Genomic DNA, 434 nt, shown 5'->3' with positions numbered 1-434 from the left:
GTACGGCACACAGTAAACTGCTCGAATCAGTAACACACGTGCAGCATAATATTCGAGAGTGTATTCAGATGGAAAAGGATACCAGAGAAAAGACTTCTCACTTGCAACAAGGTGCATTGAAATCTATTATGTTACAAGAAACTGGAATCGTGGTTGAGGGAGAATCGAAAAAGCTATCTGAAGAAGTTGCAAAGGAACACATGGACGAAGTAACAAACCATAAGCAGAAGGCTAGAGATATAGCCTATTCAAAGACAGACGAAAAAGATACTAAAAACAAAATTTCAGAAGCTAACAAGAAGGTTGAAGAAGATGTCAAGAAACAGGCTGATGAGGAAGCTAAAAATGAAAAGGAGCAAGAAGCTAAGCAGAAGGCTGAAGAAGAATCCAAAAAGAAAGCTGAAGAAGAAGCTAAGCAAAAGGCTGAACAGGAA

At 38.9% G+C, this 434-nt stretch overlaps 1 protein-coding gene across 1 annotated transcript in view; it reads left to right on the top strand.

Moving 5' to 3' along the window:
* Window positions 1-6: 6 nt before the first annotated feature.
* The window catches only part of LOC131210723 (plectin-like), a 16,693-nt gene continuing 16,265 nt past the window's right edge, over window positions 7-434 (top strand). The window contains exon 1 of the mRNA XM_058204007.1: window positions 7-422. Within this exon, the coding sequence (XP_058059990.1) occupies window positions 69-422 (354 nt within the window). The 5' untranslated portion in view covers window positions 7-68. The remainder of the gene's footprint in view (window positions 423-434) is intronic.

This window comes from Anopheles bellator, chromosome 2 (assembly GCF_943735745.2).
Source record: "Anopheles bellator chromosome 2, idAnoBellAS_SP24_06.2, whole genome shotgun sequence".
Lineage (NCBI taxonomy): Eukaryota > Metazoa > Arthropoda > Insecta > Diptera > Culicidae > Anopheles > Anopheles bellator.
This window is presented reverse-complemented; position numbering and strand designations above follow the sequence as displayed.